This window comes from Lampetra fluviatilis, chromosome 2 (assembly GCF_964198595.1).
Source record: "Lampetra fluviatilis chromosome 2, kcLamFluv1.1, whole genome shotgun sequence".
In the NCBI taxonomy this organism is placed as follows: Eukaryota; Metazoa; Chordata; class Hyperoartia; order Petromyzontiformes; family Petromyzontidae; genus Lampetra; species Lampetra fluviatilis.
The window spans coordinates 29,369,484-29,389,602 of NC_136276.1; the positions used below are offsets into that span (position 1 = coordinate 29,369,484).

Sequence of the window (20,119 nt, forward strand, 5' to 3'; positions counted from 1 at the left end):
AACTTTTTTAATTGATATTGTCTCCGAATAAACGGCATCGATATATGCTGGTCGATGTATTGATGTACAACCCTTGGATCGGCCCAGTGCCGATTGAGTGCCTCTCCCTACGCCGGCTTTCAGGGCGTGATTCGATAATTGCCACATGTAGGGTGGAGGGGGGTGAATTGGAATTGCCAATTGGAATTTCTTTACTTCACTTAACCACGGCCTCACACCTGGGGTACATCGTCTCACCCAGCCAATTACAGCGCTGCGATACAATTAATGCACTTAATTCACTTGATGCAGCTAATCTGGCTGTGACGGTCCCACCTGATGACGGAGACTTGTGTTGCCTCCGAAACGTCGTGATTTTTATTGTTTTATTTTAATTGCATTTTTTACCTACGTGACTTTACCGAAAGAACCAAGAGTATATAATGCAGTTAGCCAATCAACAAAGAGGAGGGAGGGGATCACACTAACCAATGGGGATTACTCGATCCATGGATCGATTGCCAATGGTATCGACGCAGCGATTAACCCGCAAATTATCGACTTTGAAGCTGGCTATCGGATCGACTGCGGGGAATCGATCCAAATTCCGTCGATTTGACGATCCACACGACCATGCATGGGCAAGGACGCGCCATGTGCCAGGCTAGGTGCACCTTGAGGCTCTCGCGTGAAGTGTGGAAGGGTCACGGGACAGACCCGGCTGACTGAGATGACCGGCAGAGGCCCCCATCAGCTGTACCTCCCTCCCCCCTCTCTCATAGTGTGCCAAGTCGCTGCGTGTTATCCTGCCGGCGCCTTAGAGCGCACGTGGAGCAGAGCGCAGAGCCGGAGTCATGCACGACGACGCGGTGAGTGAGATTCCGGGCCTCCGGGGCACATTCGCGAACTTCAGCAGTCGCGGCGATAGTAACAATAACAACAAGCAACAATAACAAGAGCAACACTAACAACAGCAACAATAACAGCGACGACTGCCACGTGTGCCCACTCCACTGATCCCTCCTCGCACGTGGACGACTGGGATCGAACGGCGCTGGGCCAGTTGTCAACTACCTCGCTTGGAATGCGAGGAGGTCGTGGGTTCGAACCTTGACGCCTGCTGTGTATTTGGATTCATACTCTTAGGTTTTTTCGGTAAAGTCACGTAGGTAAAAAAATATATAAATAATAATAGAAATAATATGTTACTTTTATTTTATTTCTATTATTTTCTTTTTATTATTTTGAATTGTGCCTGTTACGTAGGTAAAAATAAAGAAATAATAGAAATAAAATAATATAACACATTTTTTTTGAATTGTGCCTGTTTGTCACGTAGGTAAAAAAAATAGAAATAAAATAATAGTTTATTTCTTTTATTTTTTTTTACCTTACGTGACTTTACCGAGAAAACCTAAGAGTATGAATCCTTGCAGTCACGAAAGCTTCAAATCTAGAATGTGTATTTGGAGTTTGCGTGCCTCTCTCTCAGCCAAATGCTCATGCGTTCCAGGGTAATTGGCTGCGATGCATTTCCACGTGATGATTAGTCGCTTCGTTGAGCTGTCATTTGTGGCCAGGTCGCTTCTGAAAAAGTTCTGTATAGCTCAGTGGGCATTTACCTGGTAAAATAACAAAAAAAGTTGAGTTTAGACACCGTTTGGTCTCATCCATACTGCGTTGTTCAACCATCACCCACCACACTGCAAAAAACAAATACAAAGATCCCCCCCGGATAGCCTCTCGCAGACTGTTGGGGCAAGTGCTGTTAGCGAGCACTTAATGAAGGCCGGCAAGGCACACGAGGGGGGTGTGTGGTCAGCCCCTCGCCCGACCGCCTTTGTCTTCCCAGTGATGTTTACACACCGCACCAGGTCTCAACAACGCAACCACCACTCACTCGCCCCACTGCTTGCAGATTGTAGATTTCCGTTCAGTCGTCTCTTTTCCAAAGTTTATGTAACCGTCCTCAATTCAAGACACGTGTTAATTGTTTTCTATGTAACTTGAAATGTGTTTGTTATTGTCCCGGCAACCGTGTGTAATTCTGTTCAAACGCAGCAAATGCAGACCTGTCAACCCCTAATTGTTATCAGTGACTACCTTATTGCAGACCAATTCAGACCTTATTGGTCATTAAAAATATCAACGTTCATCCTACAACGTCCCATCATCACAAGGGATTAACACAAGCAAATAGCCAAAAAATGTGCCCGTATTGAAACGGCTGTACGCCGTATGGACCTGAAAACTCAAATTCCCTGTACAAGAATACGGGCAGACCGTACGGGCTGACAGGAATGCGATATAATTTGGATTTATCTGAATCGTAAAGGCAACCGCCGCATCTGAAGATGTAAACAAAAATTGGACGTACGAGGGAATATACGGCCTATTTATAAGCTATATAATTTTTAAAATTCGAGAGTTAAGTCATGGACAGAGAGAGAGGAAGTCTTGAGCCTGGACTTGAACAGGGAGGGATGGGTATGAAAGATATGAATAGGTTTTTTCCCTTTCTGGCAATAAAACAGGTGTTCAGATGTTCAAACACCAAATATAAACCTTTTGCAAGGCATCAAGTCTGCATTAACCACACATAATTGTGACAAAATATGCAAAAAACATGCCCTGATAATATATGCATTGTCTTTGAAACGTATTGGCTTAGGGTCCCATGGGGATAGGGAGTTGACAGGACAGATGGAGGGAGGGAGCAGATTTCTGAACTCGGGGGGGGGGGGCAGAATTATAACCTCAGGGGGCAGAAGTCTAAACTCGGGGGGGCAAATCGTTAATATTAATTGTGCCGAGTCGGCTTCAACGCTCGGACCCCGCACGGTGTTTGTGGCTGCAGAATTCGTACACGGAGTGCTGCGTCGTGTGTCAGGACGTGAACTGGGGCATCACGGACGAGAGGAGCTTCTACTGCAAGTCGTGCAACACCGTGGCGGACGTAAGCGGGGCCGACAGCGCCGCGTCTCCTCGCCCGTGCTCACTTGGCTACAGAATCAGAATATTTATACTGGAGGAATCCGATGAGCTGTAAAGCTCTTTTTCACAGATGTCCAGTAGGTGCACGGGGTAAGAACGTTACAACAACAAATAATAGAAAAAACATGATCGTGCAAAGTACAAGAAAGGTCAACAAATCACCCACAAACATGCAAATAAAACTGAACCATCCCCATCCTATGAGGCAAAGACGACTGAGGTATTAACTTATTTTTCAGACGCTACCTGGCCACAAATGATAGCTGAACAAAGTGGCTTATGATTTGGACATTTATAGCAGCAAAATAAAATATAAAAAAATACTTATTTAAAAAAACACGCTTTAATGAAATGTACCGTATGATACTCTTAGGTTTTTTTAGGTAAAGTCACGTAGGTAAAAATACAAAAATAACTCTATTAAATCACTTGTGATTCACTAGTTATTTTCATTTATTATTTTATTATTTTACCTATGTGACTTTACCGGAAAAAAACCTAAGAGTATGAATCCTTGCAGTCACGAAAGCTTAAAATCTAGAATGTACCGTACGAGTAAAGGCAGAACTCCACGACTCCAGGAAGTGGTTCCCCGAAGCTTGCCATAACGTCAGGGACCGTGATGATTTACAGCCAACGTGAGTTGAGCGTGGACAATTGTACCCGTAAAAAGATTGTTTAAAAATATTATTTTTTAATGATAGAATATAGTGTTGTCATCAGTATGACATACCTATACCAAGTTTGCAGTCAATAGCACATTGGGAAGTGGGCAAAAATTTAGTTACAAGATTTGAGGATATGACAACAGAGTTAAATAAAAGCATGTAATAATCTAAATGATCTTAAATGCATGTGTAGACTCCCTACACCCGTGATCAGAATTAGAGCTGATAGCTGCAATAGCCGGGCACACCTGTGGTCATCGCTCAGGGGTCGGCAACCAAAATAACAAGAAGAGGATTCGGTAAGAAATTCAATATTTCAAGAGCCGCAATGCACATGAATACGAAACAGTGGTCCTGAATAAATAACGGCACGTCACCAAGCGGTGCTTAAAAATCCGCGTGCGTCTCCGGAGCCGAAGGTTGCCGACCCCTGTCATAGCTACACATGTAAGGACAGATGTGACCATTACATACAGCAATTACACGGCTGTCGAGGTGGCCAGGTGACGAAGAGGGCTGAGATGGCACCGTTGCGATTCCTCTAATTCAACTGTCGGAATAAGAAACGAAACACGAAAGAAGCAGAATTGAATCGTGACTAGGAATACGTGACAGTTCGTCCAATCTTGGGAGGTGTGAATTGTTGCTTTTCGAATTCAGTAATCACGCAACCTTCTCGACACGTGCGATCATGTGATCACAGTTGTGAGCAAGTCAAGTCAATTTTATTTTTGTTTACCAATGTCGCACCTTTCTGGCACAAATCTGCCACTCAAAGCGCCATCGCATTAACACTCGACGTAAAATTGCAAACAAGACAATATTTTTACATGCAGTTTCAGTGTAAGTTGTGGCTGTGAGTTGCTAAGTACATGGACGTTTGTGACTGTGAGCAGAAGGTGCTGGAATGCGATGACCCCAGTGCCTACTTTGACTCCTCGGCCAAAGTCATCACCATCAGCAAGGGCATCAGGGGAAAGGACAAATCTGGTACGAGTGTAGGCACATCTTGACACTGCTGCTGCTGCTGTCACAGTGTTTATTATGCGTGCTCAAGCTCCACACCACGCGCAAACCACAGCCCTGCCTCCGCTTTGTGTGCAGGGCGCAGCTACACGTGGTACACGTGCGAAGGCTTTCAAATGGTGCTGTGCATGCAGGCAGATGCCCTGCAAGCGTTGGGCGTAAATGCTCGCCTCAAGGTAAGGCAGCTCGGTGATGCAGTGGTAACACTTGTTGCTTCAGAGTGACAATGGTCTGGGTTCGATTCCCTTCTCTGGCACCTTTCTGTGTGGAGTGTGTATATTCGTTCTCCCCCTGTTCTCCATGTGTTTCTTTTGAGTTCTCCGGTTACCTACCATACCATATGTCTGTATGATTATGTGTGGGAAGTGTTTGTGTAGCGGTTAGCGTGCTGTGCTACAATCCTGGCGACCCGGGCTTGATTCCTGCTCAAGGCCAACATCAGTGATGATTGTCTAAACTAGTCCTATGCTGATTCAGCCTCAAATGAGTACCTGGTATGATGTGTAAATATCACCAGTTGGGAGAAAAAGGTGGCTGGGTCTGGTGCTGGCCACCCACCCCCTTGTGTGCTTGCGCACCTTCATAGGGGCTCTTTAACAGCATTTGCACCAACAATTTGTATAACTATCGCTAATGCACCAAGCCTGGCCAAGACCTATAGTGAATGACGGTTGCTGTCGTTGTAGGATGATCTTCTGCTGCACATGTGGAGGCGCTACCTGCAGTACACGGCCAGGGCATATGTGGAACCCGGGGAGAGTGAAGCCCCTGCTAAGCCCCCAATGACGGTATGATCGGCACAGCCCCGGCATTAGGCCCAGGCCTAAGAGGCGAGGCCAAAACTTCAAACAGGGCTTTAGACTGAAGGCCGTAGCCTACAATGGAAGGTTAAGCATAAACCTTAAGGGCTAAACCCGAAACTCAGGACCTAAGTCTAAGATGCAGGACACAAAAAAACACAAGGTTTAAACCCAAGATGCAAACATAATTCTGAGAATTTCTAAGCCTGAGAACTGAGTCTTGAAACAAATAGTTAAGTCTGTGGATTTGGCCTTTGTGTCTCCAACATGACCACACCAATCGTCCACCGAGCTATTGAGCCATTGCTTTTGTTTCACTAGTTTACATCTCGCACGTTTCTGTGTCCGCGTGCCTCAGAGCCCGGTGGATAGCGGCAGTGAACTGAGCGTGAACCCCATTGACCTGGAGATGACGAGCCTGAACTCCTTCTCCGCCTGGTCGTCCCAGAGCGACGCCACAAGTGGTGATGTCGGCAGCGGCCACTCCTCTGGTGAGTCTTTTGCCAACGCGCCGGCGCTGGAGAGGCTTTCACTCGCAGCGCTGGAGAGACGTAAAGGAAGACGGCCCAAAAAACCAAATGGCTCGCATACACGCACGTCTGTTGGGCAGGCACGTGACGATTTCACTCCCGCGTAGATGGTCACGACTGGTTATCACAATTCCGTTGGAGAATCGTTTCTTATTCGTCTAATTTTGACCATCCCGGTTTTTTTAATGTTTTTTTTTTTGCCTCATTAGTCTTCAATGTCACAGCGAATATTTAATTGCCCGGCTTCAGCCTAAATATACGGCAACGGGTTTCCGCTTAATCGCATTCATAGCACATACCGCATTTGTGGATGTTTCTTCACAAATATAACATGCAAGAATGGGCCCCTATTGTGAATGTGGTGAAGTGCGATCTGTTAATCACATAGCCGACCACTGCCCATTATACTACGCTTACACTGGAGGCACCAACGCGTATACATTAAACAACTCCTGATGCCATCGATTGGATTACCAGACTCAACGCACAGCTAAAACACTTTGCAAGTTGCTTCTCAAATGGCGTACGAATGAAAGGGATTAGCATAGAACTTCCGTAATTTACAGCGTATATGTATGGACCCTGCATTTCCCTGTTTTGAAATGAAAATACTTCAATATGAGATGACAAAATAAACAGTATTTGTTTCATTCTATCAATAAGCTATTGATTAATAAATATCTTATGTTGCTATATGTTCGTGCATTTACATATTTTTTTATGGAAATGTGAATTACAAAAGCAACCTTTCCATCCCTCAAAGATAACACCATGGGAATTGTCGGTAAAGCCGGTATGTATCACTTAGTGGCGTATACTTTGACACCACACAGAAGCATATGCTATGCCGTAGCAAATCTGACGAGATTCAAGGTGATTTTGTTGTAGGATCTTTGTAATTAAGTCTCGAGCTCGTGAAGATTGTATTTTTTTTAAAATACACTGAGTGAACCGCAATCCAGAAACAGCAGCAGCTGCCATTCGCCACGAAGTGGCAGTGACGTCACCAAAGCCCTTGTGCCAGGCTAGGTGTACTTTAAGTCCACGTGAAGTGTCAAAGGCTTCGCTGACATGAGGTCGTGGGGTCAGCCTGAGGTGTTTTGAACTAACCGGCTGGGATGACTGAACCGCGATAAACCCTCATTGACGCACGTATATATCCTGTTCGCACTACTGCTATTACACGAGGGCTTGACGCTATCGTCTGCCGAATTGTGCCATGAACGACGCTGCGCAGGCGATGAGTGCGAGACTAAGATGGGCTCGGTGGATGGAAAGCTGCTGTCCCACAGCGGCCGCGTGGAAGACCTTCACCTCTCCCTCTCGCTCGCCTTCTGCCACCTGGCCCTGATGTGGCTGCGCCAGCCGCCCACCCTGCTTGACCTGCTGAGGTGTGCATCACGTGACCGGGGATGACCTCACCGGGGGGGCCAGAATCTCACCCGGGCATCTCCCCAACTTTATAATCGATTCAAGGCCCTCAAAGCGCCACGGTGGCGAGATGTTAACTACTCCGCCTGGTATACAGGAGGTTGTGGGTTCGATCCCGACCCTGACGATGCCTGTATATTCGGAGTTTGCATGTTCTCCCTGTGTTCGCTTGGATTTTCTTCAAGTCCTCCGATTTTTCCCTCCACATTGAGAAACATGCGTTCAGAGTATTTGGCTGCTATTCCACGTGACAAGCCACTTTGTTGAGCTATCATTTGTGGGCCGTTCACTTCTGAAAAGGAGCTATATAGCTCAGTGGGCCTTACCTGGTAAAATAAAATAAAAATGTACAATGTCTATTCTGGAGCCACACAATCCTCACCCAAGTCTACTTAAAGTTCCACAGCAGCAGTCACAGTCCTACCCCAGGCCCTTAAAATTCAGCCCAGCGTGGTGTTGACCACCTACCCTCTGTGCCGGCCTTCACAGGTGCTCGTGAGCAGCACTTGCCCCAGCAGCCCGTTAGGCTCTACGGGGGATCTTTGTCTCCGTGTGTGTGCGCAGGCTCGTGAGGTGTGGCACTGTGCCCTACGCCAGCGCCTTTGAGAGCTTCCCCGAGGAGATGAAGATCTATGGTCATGATACTCGTTTCTTCAGACCGACTGTAAGACTTGGCATGGCGAGCCCTCCCTGGGGCGGCGAGCGTGCGGTCGCCTCTTTCCCATCGTCAGATCTTAAACATACGGGGCATTGAGCCGCGATTTAAAATTCATGATTCCCACTACAAAAAAATTCTAGATTTGAAGCTTTCGTGACTGCAAGGATTCATACTCTTAGGTTTTTTCGGTAAAGTCAAGTCGGTAAAGTCAAGTGAGCTAGCTGTGACGGTCCCACCTGATGACGGAGACTTGTGTTGCCTCCAAAACGTCGTGGTTTATAATTTTATTTATTATTATTTCTATTATTTCATTTTTATTATTTATTTTTACCTACGTGACTTTACCGACAAAACCTAAGAGTACAAAAAAAAACTCGCCCGGGTGATTTTCTGCTCGATTGAGTGCTGAGGCTTGCGAGCGGCGCGGCACCTCGCCCAGCGCTGGACGCGACGTTTCGCGTTACGACCCCTAGGCGGCAGTGAGGTGCCAGCAACCGCAGCCTTCGTGTTGCCGAGTATGCGCCACGCGGCGAGCTTGCCCCTCTTTGGCCGCCCCTCTCTGGTCGCGGTGGTCATAGCGACGGGGCTGTTTGCGTTGGTGGGGTGGGGTGGGCGACAAAAGTTTGGACACGTTGGGTGCGTGTTTGGTGGTCGCACGCGCAGCAGCCTCACAATGGTGTTTTGGCGCGATTGTGTTTGGAGGGAAAAGCCCGCACTGCCGTTGAGAGTTGAGACATGAAGCTGACAGCAGCAGCAGCAACAGCGCAAATAGACTCGGCACAATGTAGGCGTGGGGTTCTTAACGCGTGATTCATTGGCCTTGTGTCAGCATTCGGGACGTAAACACTTCATCTCGTCTCGAGTTTGCGTATTTTCTTTACAGTTCAGGTTTCCCTTGCCAAAGATTGTGTGTGTGTGGCATTGTGTTGCCTCGTGGTTTAAATGGTGGCTGTCTACCTACCTACCTACCCACTGCCTAACATGCATACATCTCAACACTGCCTGGCTCCCAACCCACATAACTACCTTATTACCTACTTAACGATCCCCTTTCCATGTATTCCCTGTTCCCATGTCACCCTGTCCCCTGGTCCTCATGTCCACCTGTCCCTGTATCCCTGTGAGTAGTGGTTGCCCCGCTACCGACTAGTCCTGCGCGAGTCTCAGCTCCTCGCTGAGTTCCTCGAGCTGCCGTGCTTCCCCGAGGTGACGGAGCGAAGCATCGTGCACCCACATGCGCTCGTCGCGAGCTTCCTCCATCGCCTCTGCCTTCCCGGTACCACGACCATAGCAATCACAACAATGACCACAACAATGACCACAACAATGACCACAACAATGACCACAACAACCACAGTGGTCACACATCCACATGCGCTCACAGCGAGCTTCCTGCACCACCTAGACCTGCACGGTACCACCACCATAACAATCACAACAATGACCACAACACCAACCACAACAACCACAGTGTTCAGGCACCCACACGTGCTCACAGCGAGCTTCCTGCACCGCCTCAGCCTGCCCGGTACCAAGAGACGGGCGTAGACCAGGCTCGTTATTTCTCTACTGACCGATGGGACGACGACATTTTGAACTGTTTTGCAGTTTGCGGCCTAAACAACAATACTCTTTGGAGGCAACACAAGCTTCCGTCTTCAGGTGGCACCGTCACAGCAAAATTGCCTGAAGACGGAAGATTGTGTTGCCTCCTCTTAGAAGACGGAAGCTTGTGTTGCCTCTGAAACGTCGTGATTTAATTTATTTTTATTTTATTTTTTACCTATGTGACTTTACCGAAAAACCAAAGAGTATGGACCCTTGCAGTCACGAAAACTTCAAATCTAGAATTAAACAACAATACTTCCGTACGATCATGCTTTTTCGCGCTGGTGGCTGAGACAAGGCTGAGTGCATCGTACATGTGATGTGGTGGTCATGTGACACGCGTGCAGTGCATGAGGGGGGAGTTGTGCCTTCCTGCTGTTTGTGAGCAACTACACCTTTGCGTGTTCTCGAATCTAATTTGTTAAAAATGTATTCCTAAACTCATGATACGGAGATTTAATCGTGCGTTTGAGAATCGACTAATGACCGTTTATGCAAATGTTATGAATAGCATATGTCATTGTTACACTTTAGCTAATGAAGCGAAATAATCTTTATAAAACAAACATCAAAACAATCCAATCATTATTTTTTTTTATAATTGATTCACAATTCCGAATCGTGACAATTCATAGAATTGCTGACGGAGGAGGAGAAGTAAATTGTAGCATGCCTACCACGTGGTCAAACGTAACCCTTGGGCACAGCATATGCACGTGTGCACCACACATCCCCTCGTGATCCATGCGCATACAATTCTTCAGCCACACTACCTTCTCAGAGTGCATTTTCTGCAGCAGTGGTTCAACACAAGGAAACTCTGTGTTGGTGAATGGCTCGATGTTTAGATGCACAATTTCAGAAGTATTGCTTGTATTGAACCAGTGTTGCTGATATTATCCATTCCCACAAGCCCATGCTGGCTGATGATGGAATGTACAATAGACTTTTTTTTCAAATATGTGGTGGCACGAATATATATGGAGGCGAATTTCCTGCTCATCGATATTGTTGCTCGTGCGTGAAGGCGGTGGCATGTGTCCGCTTACCCCTGCTGTGCTCCCCTGCAGACTCGCTGCTGCCCTGGTGCTGCTGGGTGATGGCCTTGCCACAGTTGCTCATTCCCTCTCGGCTGACCTTTGACCCCACGGCGCGACGCTGGGAGACGCTGCGGCTGGAGCTGGTGGCGGTGGCGAGTATCCTGGTGGCGCTCAAGCTGCTGTTGGTGCTCGACGACTGCACGGAGTGGTGCGTCCTGCCGCCTTTATTCATCGGCACTAGCATCTGTAAAACATGGCTCTTTTTCAAATAATTTTTTACGTTCCTTCAGCCCACGCCCCCGATAATAAGATGTTATCTTCCTCGCCAGGTATGCAGGAGGTTGCGAGTTCGATCCCGACCCTGACGATGCCTGTATATTTTGAGTTTGTGTGTTCTCCTCGTGGTCTCGTGGATTTTTCTCCGGGTCCTCTGATTTTTCCCCTCCGCATTTAGAAACATGCGTTTGGGGTATTTGGCTGCTATAAATTTCCTCTTAAGGCATTTTGTTTAGCTATCATTTGTGACCAGGTCGCTTCTGAAAAATAACTAATAGCTCTTGGCTTGACCTGGTAAAATACAAATTGTTTAGTTTAGCAATCTAATCTCACCTGTGCTATTGGCACAATGTCATGAGATGTAGTGCACATTCAGAATTCTCGTAGAGCCGTGATGCATCACCCCTGTGTGTTACAAGAGCAGCTCGTGGAAGCTAATGTCGCAGAACTACCTCTGAGAACCCTTCAAGTCACGTCGTATCCACGCGAGGTGCACGGCACTTTTCCACGTGCAATTTCTTGGGCTGACGAGCCAAACATCGCTTTGATTCTCGGATCTGGAAATTTGAAGAAGGAAAAAAATCTTCATTGTCTTTTTTGTGCAGTCATTGCTGACCGGGCGAAGGCCATTAACTGACTACTTTGGTAATAGCGGCTTCCCAGATTATAACCCATGATGATCTCATCGGTGCCTATCAGGTCTGTGTTCTAAACCTCGAGCCCACACAACCATCTCCGCTAGTCCTAACCGTGAATGTGCAAACTGACACTTGCACTAACCCTACCCCTGATATGAAACATTAACAGTGACCCTAGGCCGAACGCCCAACACTAACCGTCACCCTCACGCTCTGGTGTTTTTGTGTGGGGGCTGACGCTTTGTGCTTTCAACCAGGAAAATATCGAGAGCCGTGAGAAAGCTCCCTGCCAAGCCAGGAGGTACGTGGAAGTTCCTGGGGTCATGGGTTCAGGGCATGCATACAACATTTTTATACAACCCCCTTGTAAATCCATGGCTGGATGAATGCTTTCCCATGCCGTGTTGGTTGTGGACATTGTTTTTAATAATTCTGATATAATTTGCATGTCGTCTGTGAAAAATGTGGCTGCTCCCTCGTTTTGGAATGCCCATCACAATATATTTGGGAATTCAATCGTTGCCGGCCGTGAGAAACCTCCGTTTGCTCCGAGAACTCAGGTTCCTTCACAGATGTAGTTATAATAAATCCGCAGAGAAGCGTGAGCCCAAGTTTGTGTGGATTACACGTAGAGTTCTCGGTTATTGATTGTGTTTGCTTTCCTAAATTAAATGTATTCATTTATTTTTTGTCCATAAAATGTTTTGTTTTCTTTACATTTACAACTGGTTCTCTATTCCCGTAACATGTACAGCCGGTACTTACTGTTTATATTGTGACCATTGTCGCTGTGATTGTAACTAAGAGCTGTGTACTGTACAACATCTGTACAGTCGCAGGACGCCCTTTAAATAAAGCCTAGCAGCTCATCGGGCCCTTGCTGCTGACAAATAAAACCTGCAATCTGATTCACTTAAGTCATTGCGTGCGTGAGAGTCGAGCGTAATCGGCGAGCCCAAGGCTTGCTTCTGTCGTTGCTGCACAGAGCCGTGGTTTTGCTTCGACGATTGGTGCCGCGCGGCGACAGCTCTCGCCAGCCGAGAGCGCGACGCCGAGGCCCGTGTCAGCTCCGGGTGAGGTCACGTGATGTCGCGACGGCCAACCGCACCCGCGGCCCACGCTGCCTCGCTGGCATGCTTGCCCCTCTGCTTCTTCGTGTCTGGAAACGTGCTGCTACTCTGCATCCAGAAAGAAGCGTGCTGGTCCTCTGCATCCGGAAACGTGCTACTTCTCTCTTCTCTGCTTCTCTGTGTCCAGAAGCGTGCTCATTCTCTCCATCTCTTTATCCAGAAGCGTGCTGCTCCTCTGCTTTTCCGCATCGTTGCATCTATAAAAATGCTGCTTGGATGTTTGTATGCATCCGGAAGGGTGCTGCTTCTCTACTACCGTGCATCTTTACATGCCTTCCTTCCAGTCTGGGTGCGGCGTGAGACTAAACAGTCAAACTTGTACCTGTGAAACGCTTGTGCGATGGCATCTCGTGATGCAGACAGGTAGACTTGTTGCTAGACGGTACGAATGGAAGTGCTGTTGGGACCATGCCCCTTGCTTCGTTTTACAATTAGCCAGCTTTGGTCATATTAACCGCCGTTTATAGAGTTCATCCTGCAGACTTGTTAAACGTTGTACGAATCGAAGGCTTTCCTATACTGCTCAGCATTGCAACCGGCCTTCGATATTTGTTTTATCCAAATGTGTTCCGTATTTTATTCGCTTCGCAGTTCTCCCTTGAAAAATAGACTCGGCCTCATTTTGCTGTTGCCTGTAATTGCATTGCAAGTCGAGGGACGTCTGCATCGGGGTTAATGTGTCCGTGTGTTGTTGTCGTTTTTTAGGCGGTCCTGGGTGCAAAGCCGTACGTTCTACTACAGCTCCCGCAGCTACCACTGCATGTGCGCCAAAAGGCAGAGTGAGTCACTTAGTAGCAGCAACAGCAAGTCATCACCATACTCCTGAGCCAATTGTAGATATTCCATATTCCTATGGCAGGGGCGAGTTTATCCAGAAGACAACTACCATTGACTTCTTCCCCACAACAGAGTTGTCTTCTGTTTATCGGTTCCAGCAGGGACAATGGGCTGCGTCAACCTCGAAACAGGATCTGAACTCGCAACCTTCCGATTGCGGGCCACTCGCTTTACCACGGAGCCACCTGGCCAGATAATAACAAGTAACCATTTACAGTCGTGTGTCAATCCACTGCTGGATGAGGGGCTACCGACGCAATGCCTGTCATGACCATGCTTCTCCTTGCCGGTCAAGGCATATTGGTGAAAATGGTGCCCAGAACAGGTTTAGATGTAACTCACCAATGATGTGAACCGGGTGACAACTCCCGGCCCAGTAGTGCTGCGGTCAGGGCACTTGACGATGTGCAGTGCATTGTGGGATTACCGGCCCGCCCCCCCCCCACCCCCCACCCCGGCACAGAGTTGGCGCTGGACCTGGAGCACCAGGTGCGGCGCTCGCTGGCCGGAGTGGAGCAGCAGGAGGCGCCGGGGCCTGGCGCTGACTCGGCGTCGCGTTTTTACGGCCACGCCGTCGTTGGCGTGATGGACAAACGCCTCAAGAGATGCGTTGTGAGCAGCGGACGCTACTGGAGCACGCCCCGCCAGCCTGGGAAACATGGGTACGTGGGGGAACTTCGGACACGGGAAGTGGCGCTGTGGAGCCATGGACCCCCAACTTTCCAGGCCCAGGAGGAAAAATAGCCCACAGCCCATTGTCATGGGCGGGCAGGGGTTGGCAACTTGCAGCTCTGGAGCCGAATGCGGCTCTTTAAGGACTGCTTCGTGACATTATATATTAAGGATCCACCGCATCATATTCACATTGCGGCTCTTGACATATTGAGTTTTTTTTACCGTATTCGAATAAAATGGCTCCTGTTATTTTGTTTGCCGATCCCTGGTCATGGGTGAGGACATGGCCCAGCGGTAGCGCGTTCGCTGCTTGTTGCAGAGGTTCGTGGTTGGCATCCTGTTAGTCGCCCTGGTTATTACTGCGGGCGTATTAACAGTAATATTCTGCGTGCCGCCTGCTTCAAAGTTGATATTAAAGATCCTGTGATGTCACTCTTAAGAGTAGGCTATTGTGTACCGGTGTCAATGTCCATATTTTCCAAATTCGAAAACATTTCCCAACCCATCTATGCAGTAGATGCCAGTTCTCCCTCCCACCCACCCACCCACCCCTGTGGGATGGAGGTGCCGCCCATGCTGTGGCAACAACCCACTCGCCCGTGGGCATCACTTAACATTTGACCCCTTCTCAGCTAATTCCCAGCGCCGGTATTGCTGGCAGAGCAAATCTCGTCCTAACAGTTGGCCGATTATCCATCCTTATCCATCCTTATCCGTGCCGCCGATTGATCCGTGCCAAGTCGCGTTGTGAGCAGGAAGGTTTCTGCTGTCATCCGAGTGATTTGACAGTGGCGGAAAATTTGGGCGATCATCCGCGTTTATCTGTGCTTCGCCGCCCGTATAAAAGGGAGTGGTTTGCGAGAGGAAACACGAATAATAGGATAGACCCCGAGGGTGCCATCGACCCCACAACCAGGTCGCCTGCCACTCGCATTGCATTCCAACCTGAATTAATACCAGCACCTTCGTGAGCAGCATCGAAGCAGCTTGTTTAGTGACGTCTTCTGCAGTGTTTGCTCAGCCTGCGTTGTGCTTGCAGGCTCATGCCCGTGTACTGTCCATGTGTAGGATGTGCCCCAACCATTATTATAGCGCTTGCTTACCTAGGAAAGCCTCACAGAGACTCAAGACTCCAGGAGGATTCTGCCAAGCTTTCATATTTGGGGGTGACAATTTATCGTTATGTAATTCCAGTTGAGTCATTTGTGGGTAATTGTTCAGCATTGGAATGTCTTTGCCAATGCCAGTTGCATTGTGTGTGGGTTTTTAAGTTATTCGGGCAAAGCAGAGAACCCGGAGGAAACTCGTGGAGGACATGGGGAGAACATACAAACTCGAAACAGAAAGGCCCCCCAAATCGGGACTCGAACCCAGGCCCATCTTGCTGTCAGACGATGTCGCCTTCGCTTCTGTAAGGGGGGAACAGGTTATGATTTCCCCCATCAGCAGCACATTTGCATTGAGGACATTGCTTTGGCACTTGGTTTGGAACATCTGAAGTTTTTGATGCATGATGCTCACTTCTGGCTGTCGCCCCCCCCCCCCCCTCTCGACGTGTGTGACCCCCCAGGCTTCCCCACAGCTTCCGCTTTGTGCTGGAGGTGACGGCATCGATGCTGGGGGCCGAGCAGAGCGACCTCCTCGGCGCGGTGCGCTCTATCGAGAAGAAGTTGCTGCCGGCCGTGCGCGCGCTGCCCAGGCAGCGCTAGTGGCCAAATTATTAAACACTCTATGAACTTTTTATTTTATCAGGTGAGGCCCACTAAGTTATGTCGCTCTTTTTCAGAAGTGACCTGGCCACAAATGATAGCTCAATGAAGTGGCTTATCATGTGGACATTTAAAGCAGCCAAGGACTCTAAACGCACATTCGAAATGTGGAGTGAAAAACCGGAGCACCTGGAGAAAGATTCCACGTGACCACGGGGAGAGAGACATGCAACAAATATGCAGGCATCGTCAGGGGTTGGGATCGAACCCACGACCTCCTGCATACCAGACGAGCTAGTTAACACCAAAACTTGCCCCCCACTTCCCACCGTTCGTCGTCCTTTCCATGTGACATCTCGCAAGTATATTCCGGCTGCAACATCGGCATCGAGGAAGAGAACGCGTCCGAGGGGGGCATCTCCGACCGTGGAGATGGACCAATGAGCTCAGTTCGTGTGCAAAGTGCTAGGTAAATGTGTTATTAGCGCAGGATACTGAGAGGTGGCAACAGCCTGGAAAGAGGCCTTCGTCCAGCAGTGGATTAAGCATGGCTGATGATGATAAGGTGTTCTGGCAGTGAGCAGTCGACCACCTTGTTTCAGAGAATGAGCCCGGAAGATAACATCAGAACTACTTCCTCAGGTTCGTCAGCAGCCTCTCATCCACACGAGGGGGCATGCATGCCTTTTTATGTTCCCTGCAAAGAGTGTTGCAAGGTCATAAAACATTTCATTTTTAGATCTTGAAGGTGCAGCGTTAAGTTATTCTTGCGTGGAATTGTTGGTGACTGGGCTTGAGATCCACGATTGCGCTACACTTGAGAACCCGGCCTAATCGCGGGCGGGTGAAATGCCAACTCTTGGTGTCTCCAACACAGCCATTCTGACCCCCTCAGCTGCCCGGCCTCCAAACACCCACCTCCTGTTTATCGTTTCAAACACGTCAGCGTCGTTTCCTGCTTATACGAGCGTGTGGTGGTACTTAAACTAAACTATAAACTAAAACTTGTATTTTAACAGGTGAAGCTCACAGCTATGAAGCTCTTTTTCATAAGCGAACCTGGACACAAATTATAGCAAAAAGAAGTGGCTTATGTGGAAACGTATAGCAGCAAAAATAGTCTAAATGCATGTTTCTAAATGTGGAGGGAAAACCCGGAGATGAAGCCACACGACTACAGGGAGAACATTAAAACTCCAAATATATAAGCGTCGCGGTCGAAATCTAACCGAAGACCTCCTGCACCCCAGGGGAGGAAGATCACATCTCGCCACCGCAGCCCTGAACCAGTGGTGTAAATTCCACATTCCTACAGCAGAGGCAGGTCTAATTCATAGCCACTTCACTTGCCACAACGTGGTACAGATTGTATTAATCCCGTACGGATGATGGGTCAATCTCAGACCAGGATTTGTACTCGCAGCCTTCTGCTTAACTCGACATCTTGCTCACTGCTCCTATATCCGTTGGCTGCCCAAAGCCAAGGAGTGGAAATTCCACGTTCCCTCGACGAGAAGCATGTCTACCATAAAGAGACCCGAGCAGTGTGCAGCTCACGCAGGATTGCATTTCTCTTTGAATGCGCCTGGCCTCCACTAGGTTAACTCAGCCCCGAATGGGTACCCCATACAAAGTGGTGACGGTGGGGTTTGTCTGCTGCTGGCACCACCACCTTGTGTGCAAAGCCGGCCTAATATGTGCTCGCTAACAGCACTTTCTCCTGCCGTCTGTATAAGGTTCTCTGTGTGTGTATGCTTGTGTGCACAAGCATTCATGTATACATACATACAGTGTACATTTAGAACCACAAAACCTTTTTTTTGCTCCTTTGAAAGATGCCACACCCCTATTCATCAGTGCAACGTTTCAAAGTAAATAACCCCTTGTCTGTGTAGCCGCACTCGCTTGGGAACAAATACTAATACTGTACAGTAATTTGGAATGTACCATTGCTGCGCAGTCGTCGTCGTCGAGCATTCAGGAGGCTGGGGTTGGTACTCCCCGGCCTGCAAGGTTGTCTCGCGAGTGGCTTGCTGAACTTATCTTTGTGCAGCTATGCGAGTTATTCTCCCTCTTATCCATCACGAGGTGCGGTTTCCTCGTTCGCACGTAAAAGATTAAAAAAAATTGGCCAAACGTCTCGAGAACGACTCATCGGAAAAAGAGCGCCTTGAGACTGGCCTGAGGATACGCTTGGTTAAATCAGACTAATCTCCGAGGCACTGGTCCCCCTTTTTACTGGGCAGTGTTGTTAATGGCAATATATTTTGTTTCCAGCTGGCAAGATGCCTGCCTTGTCCTTGCATGGAAAAAAGTAATCTCTTGCGCAAAACAAGTCGTTAACCAACAAGACATTTTAATTAAACGGAAAACTTAAAATGGTGATGTTATGGGTGCGAGGGGATTTGTAGTGTTTTGAAGTTGGTTAGCTCGATGCCCGTGTCACAAGTAGATCTCCCTTGGGCACTACAGACTAAAGTGGTGACCTCCAAACTCCAAGTCGACCTATGCCCTCGGTGCTGTGAAGAAGGGCCATTGTCCTTCTTGTCAGTCTGTTATATATTTCGTGTTAAGGCAGTGATAATGACATGTGGAAAGTTTACTTCGTTTCCCATGTGCCAGGTCTCCTTTGCAAGAGACTTTCGGTCTCATTGGGCTTTTAACTGGTTACACAGTCGGGGTGTAAAGACGCATCAATGATTCGATTAATACCCATTCACAATATTCGCATTGTGTGTGTAATGATCAATGTTTTTCTAACTCGGTGCTGTATGTAGTAGGTTCCCGTGGCAGATACCATAACTAGTGACCACTGCATTCACCAGTGTTAAAATAGAATTGATTATTGAATCAAATTGCTAGCCTGAATTGCAAAAATCGTCGGGGTGTTGATTATCACACTTGTACTTGAAAACAATCTCATCCCTGTATTCCTAAAAGGTCTAAGATCAACCAGTGTAGTTTGAACTTCTCCCGGTCAATCGAGCTGCACAGAGACCATGTTTCAGCACGGGTCGCGTCCATGCACATATTTTACGAACGTGACAGCGACAACAAGTAGCCATCGTTCATTCCCTTTGTTTTTATTTGGATAGTTTAACAAACGCGCATGTCAATAGTGCAAGTGGTTATGTACAACAACAAAAAGAGAGAAACCCCGTCCGTATGATTTTACAGACACAAAAACCCCAAGGCAGTAGGGCATTGACTTAGTGAGCACATACACACACCCTCCCCGCAGTGCTGTTTTCAAAATACGGTTTGTGCTTGGAGACCGATTTGTCACTATCGCCACTGCCAACCAGAACAACAAGTGTTTTCATAGGGATCACATCGCACGGCTAGAGGCTTTAACATTGTTTTGGGTGCATGTGTGTGGCTAATCCGCCGTTGCCTAAGTCACTAAAATTCCCACTGTCATGTTTATTTATTTATATCAAAAGTCTTGACAAAGGAGCCCAGTTTTCGCTTGATTTTGGAGAAATCAAAGTTGCCGTGTGCGTGTATACTCCATAGCTGTCGGAATAAAAGTGTTTTTTTATGGTAGTAAACGAATGTGGCAACGGTTCCTGTATCAACCTAAAACGTGTGCTGGCTTTGGTGCGAAGGTTTATATAATACGACGAAGAGCAAAGGCCAGTTTCATGACCAATGTGAAAATAACGGTGGCGATTTATTTACCCGTGAAAACAGCCTCCACAGTCTCGAGACTTTCGGTCGGGCTGGTTCCATTGAAGTGTGCCACGTGGGAGAGAAACCCATGCGTACTGCTGCAGAGTAACGCTCAACACTGCCTTCTGGCCAGACCTTCGATTGTGGCACGGTTGGCTACGTGCGGTGCGAAAGAAGTTCCATTTGGAAAGCCACGGTGGTCGCCCGTCCAAGTGCTGATTATGCTCATTGCTGCTTCGCTTCCCAAGAGTTGGCTGGGTTCACATTGAATTGGTCGTCTAAAATGCGACTGCAAAACTTGAGACTAGCATTCAGTAGATACTCATTTCAGTATTTTACATTACCGTTTGGATGTGATTGGACCTCGTTGCTGAAAATCAGCTCTGATTTAGACTGGAGGAGGAATCTGATGAGCTATTAAGCTCTTTGTCACATCTCCAGTCGCGGA

At 47.9% G+C, this 20,119-nt stretch overlaps 1 protein-coding gene across 2 annotated transcripts; it reads left to right on the plus strand.

Moving 5' to 3' along the window:
* Nucleotides 1–572: 572 nt before the first annotated feature.
* TAF1B (TATA-box binding protein associated factor, RNA polymerase I subunit B) lies at nt 573–20,057 on the plus strand. Of its 2 annotated transcripts, XM_078873262.1 has the most exons (15): nt 573–848; nt 2,837–2,935; nt 4,538–4,631; nt 4,746–4,843; nt 5,354–5,455; nt 5,826–5,958; nt 7,235–7,388; nt 7,993–8,092; nt 9,215–9,362; nt 10,765–10,942; nt 11,906–11,949; nt 12,634–12,721; nt 13,484–13,557; nt 14,079–14,277; nt 15,861–20,057. In XM_078873262.1, exons 1-15 carry the CDS (start codon nt 834–836, stop codon nt 15,997–15,999), a joined length of 1,665 nt encoding a protein of 554 aa, XP_078729388.1. In that variant the 5' UTR covers nt 573–833; the 3' UTR covers nt 16,000–20,057. The 2 variants fall into 2 exon arrangements, with proteins under 2 accessions (XP_078729388.1, XP_078729397.1); XM_078873271.1 differs by lacking the exons at nt 573–848; nt 2,837–2,935 and adding an exon at nt 2,959–3,063.
* The last annotated feature ends 62 nt before the right edge of the window (nt 20,058–20,119 follow it).

Excerpts from the sequence above, each read along its gene's own strand:
- TAF1B (XM_078873262.1), top strand. Across the intron at positions 11,950-12,633 it reads GCTCCCTGCCAAGCCAGGAG|AGCCGTGGTTTTGCTTCGAC; the intron begins GTACGTGGAAGT and ends GTTGCTGCACAG. Across the intron at positions 12,722-13,483 it reads GAGGCCCGTGTCAGCTCCGG|GCGGTCCTGGGTGCAAAGCC; the intron begins GTGAGGTCACGT and ends GTCGTTTTTTAG.